General features: G+C 32.6%; 1 protein-coding gene across 1 annotated transcript in view; it reads left to right on the top strand.

Moving 5' to 3' along the window:
- The window catches only part of LOC108685142, a 16127-nt gene extending 13545 nt beyond the window's left edge, over positions 1-2582 (top strand). Inside the window, exon 2 of the mRNA XM_018189803.1 lies at positions 1359-2582. Within this exon, the coding sequence (XP_018045292.1) occupies positions 1359-2328 (970 nt within the window). The 3' untranslated portion in view covers positions 2329-2582. The remainder of the gene's footprint in view (positions 1-1358) is intronic.
- The last annotated feature ends 1271 nt before the right edge of the window (positions 2583-3853 follow it).

The following is a 3853-nucleotide window of genomic DNA, read 5'->3' on the forward strand; positions in this document are numbered from 1 at the left end:
CAAAAATGTTATTAAATTATACAAAAACATTTCGTCATTCTTTATTATTCGCACACAAGCAATCTTCTTTCTCTTCTTCTTCTACCTTTTTCCTCTTCCATCGTATTTCACCTTTTCTTTTCCAGTCACTCCTTTTAGACGCAGCACGAGCGTCATGTCGTTGTGAATGACCACGTCAAGTACCTTGCTGGATGGAGGAATAATTTCACAACGAGGGAGTCGTCCGGCTGGCATATTAATTTATGGCTATTGCATGACGGACGTTCCAACTTCCAAGACCGATGAACATTGGCTTACCAAACATAGTCACTCAAGTTATTGAATATTTTATTATTTTTTCGACGTAGAACTACTATTTGCAGTTCTATATTTGTCTGTATTTTATACACATTCAATTTGTGTGTGTTTTATATACGTTATAAATTCATTTTCCAGTATCTTCTTTCAATCCAGAAAATTATCTCTTTCATATTGGAAAAATATATCTTATTATAGCAACATTAATTTTATTAAAGAAAAAAATTACAAAATGTTTCAATAAATTATCAAAATAATTTATAGATGACCGTTAAAACATTGATTTTTAACGTTCATTTATTGAGTTGAGTAAAAAGTAACTTTGTATTTTTAGATTTGAATGTCACCTAAAAATACAAAGATAAATATAATGTGTTTTATCATCAAAGTGTATAAGAAAGACTGAATGATTAACATACTTTATTCTTGTAACGAATAATTAAGTGGGAAGGGTAATTCATCGCACGTTCATCAGCGATGTACGGCTCATAATAACAGAGCAAATTGACGCTTATTTATCGTTATGATGTTTTTACATTGTAGGTTTCTCACATCGTAAAATTTCTCTATGCCTTGTTGGCAGAGAGTCATCACTTTCACGCTCTGAAATTCTTTTTCATTAAAATTTTTGCTACATGTAACCAGATTTACGAGCTGCCAGATGGCTGAGAGGTCAGACTTACACAGTCCTTCCTTTGAATCCCTGGTGGCACTTGCGGTTAGATGATTCTTTCATTAGTTCCGCGAGACATGGCAATCGTAACTCATGATGAATCGTCTTCTAAGTCGGCGTAACTCTACCTTTTATTTTCTTCATCTAGATCTCGAGATCGACTCGAACATCAAGTGTTTGCGACGTCGTTGAAATTCATTTATATATTTCTTTTAAATCAACTAATAAATCAATGTAATAAATAAATATAGTAATTCTGTAATTTGATATTATTCTTATGTTTTATCTATATCAACGATTTTTTATTTACATTATGCATTACTGTTTATTACTGTATTAATTTCTATATTAACATAAAACTATATAATGATGTATATGATTTTTTCAGATTATTTCTTTCAAGTGGCTTACTACTGATATTCTTCAGTAGTCCCGTCACTGCGACTACTTCCGAGGAAAGTTTTGAGACGGTTCATACAAGTAACGCGGCTGTTCTAAACCGACTTGGACTGACACCTCTTCAAATACCCGATGGGCATCATAAGAAGCGATTAGCCGGACCTGAACCACCGGGACTCAGCTCGCAAACGCGCATACATCAGCCTTACAGTCGTCGTCATGGACACCGTGACAGCCACGTTTACATCGTGAAACTTCCGGCTAGTCCTCCGTACTATACCATTACAAAGCCTCACAAATCCGTCAACGACGACAAAGTCACTAAGACCGGCCCGAGTTTTCCGGTGGGATTTCAAGGAAATGGTAAACCTGCCAAGATTTATCATTGGAATTTACCGGTCGTAAAGAAAATGATGGAGAAGAAGCGTCTTCAACTGAGTCAACTAAGAATTGACGCTAGAAAAAAGTTGGAGGATATGAAGAAACAGCAGCAAACATCTTCTACAAAAACCATACTGAATAAGCTTTATCCGCTCGATACAAGTAGCAAAAGTTATGAGTATCGTGCCACCGATAACCAACTTCATTTGCATCAAAAGCAGCCAGTGACGAAACACATCAGAAATAATGACAAGAGACTCAGCTATTCGAATAGCGACAACGACAATATTAAATTCAAGCCGACGAAAAAGAATAACCTTGGCAACAAGGCGTATAGATTAGACGATATGAATGTGCATAGGATCCACCTGAGCAACGAACTTCACGGCTCAAGGAACACTGTGCCGAAGATGAAAAAACACCGGAAAAAAGCTGCCACTTCATATTATGCACCAATCGCCACTAAAACAGGTTCCACTAGCATCCACAAAAACTTTCCCGGAAATGGCAAACCTAAAGCTTTCTATATTATGGAGAAGAGTCGCAAGCCAGTATACTATCATCCCCTTCTACCTTAATCTTCGATTGTTCGTATAACTGTGCATAATCGTGTAATATCTTAACTGGCTTGCCTGCCTGTTAGCTTCTTGTAGATGCATACTATTCTGTTTATACAGGATCAGGAATCGCCATTCAAATTAACAACGATAAAATGCAAAAAAGAAGGAGAAAGAGGGAGAAAGAAAAAGAGAGAAACAGAGACTTTCCCTATGAGACAAGATTTGCCTATTATATTGCATATAGTCATTTTTTATTCAAGATAATGCATTCCGCAAACTGTTCCACTTCTGTTAAATATACATCGTTATTATATCTTTACTTATAAAGGTGCATTAAGATAAGAATTAAATATTAGAAATGTGCAAACATAAGTTTTATTATCGCATCTTGTTGATAAATTCATTTCTTCATATATTTTTAATTTTACAGTATCGTATATATTCAGATAATCCATTCTATTATTGCGACGAAATAACAGATATTATTTATATTTTTACATTACCTTATTAGCTGACAAATGGATGAGGAATTTGAGCATATCATATTTTCACAAAACATATTTTACATCTATATAATATAATAATCGATATCAATTGTATCTATATAGACATCAAAAATTTCCGCAAAATGATACTAAATAAGCGTCTATACATCTATTTCTTTTAATATAAGAATGTATTATTTTAAAAGGTAATTTTACTAGAACAATTTAAAAAAAATTTTTTTTCTAATTGTTATAAGACTGAAACGTTACTAGACTTTTATAAGGATTTTTTATAGAACGTTTTATTGATAACTTTACTGCTTTGTATTTTGAAACGTTTCTTTTAATCATGAGAGTTTCGCGAGGATTTGTCGTATCACATATCGTAACAATTACTTTAAAAAATAACATTACATTACGTAATAGAGGAAGATGGCTGAATTATTTCCATTAGCATTTTAGACATGAATTGAATTAAAAAAAAAAATCATGTTGCAATTAGAAAAGAAATTAATGTTAAATAATGTGCAGAATTCCTTTGACGGAAGCTGAAAGAGCGATAGTTTTAGCAATTGATGGAAGTAAAAAATTCAATTAAAGTTTAATGCAATGTTTAATGTCGTAATAGGCAATAAAATATGACTCTGCTGCTGTTCTTGACTGTCAAAGATAGAATGCATGATTTGTTTTTCACTAAAAGCACTAAAAGCAGTGATCTCACGAGGCCTACGAAAATCTGATAATTGAGATATTTTTAAAAAATGTGATTTCAGTACTATGATGATTGATTTTATTGTAAGTACAAGTATATAAAACTTACGAACAAATACTTAAAAAAAGAAAAAGTTGAGAATAGAACAATTTGTTGTTTTATTTATGTGTTTGCGGAAACTTTCGGTGTGTTGCGAACTTAAAACATGATAGTATTATTGAGATTATGACTGAATGTTCCATGTCTATCCTGCATTGGATGGCTATTTACACTATTTACACATAATATAAGTATTGATTAAGCTATTACTATGTGACATTCAAATTACATTATATATATATATATA

This window comes from Atta colombica, unplaced genomic scaffold (genome assembly GCF_001594045.1).
Source record: "Atta colombica isolate Treedump-2 unplaced genomic scaffold, Acol1.0 scaffold146, whole genome shotgun sequence".
Classification (NCBI taxonomy): Eukaryota; Metazoa; Arthropoda; class Insecta; order Hymenoptera; family Formicidae; genus Atta; species Atta colombica.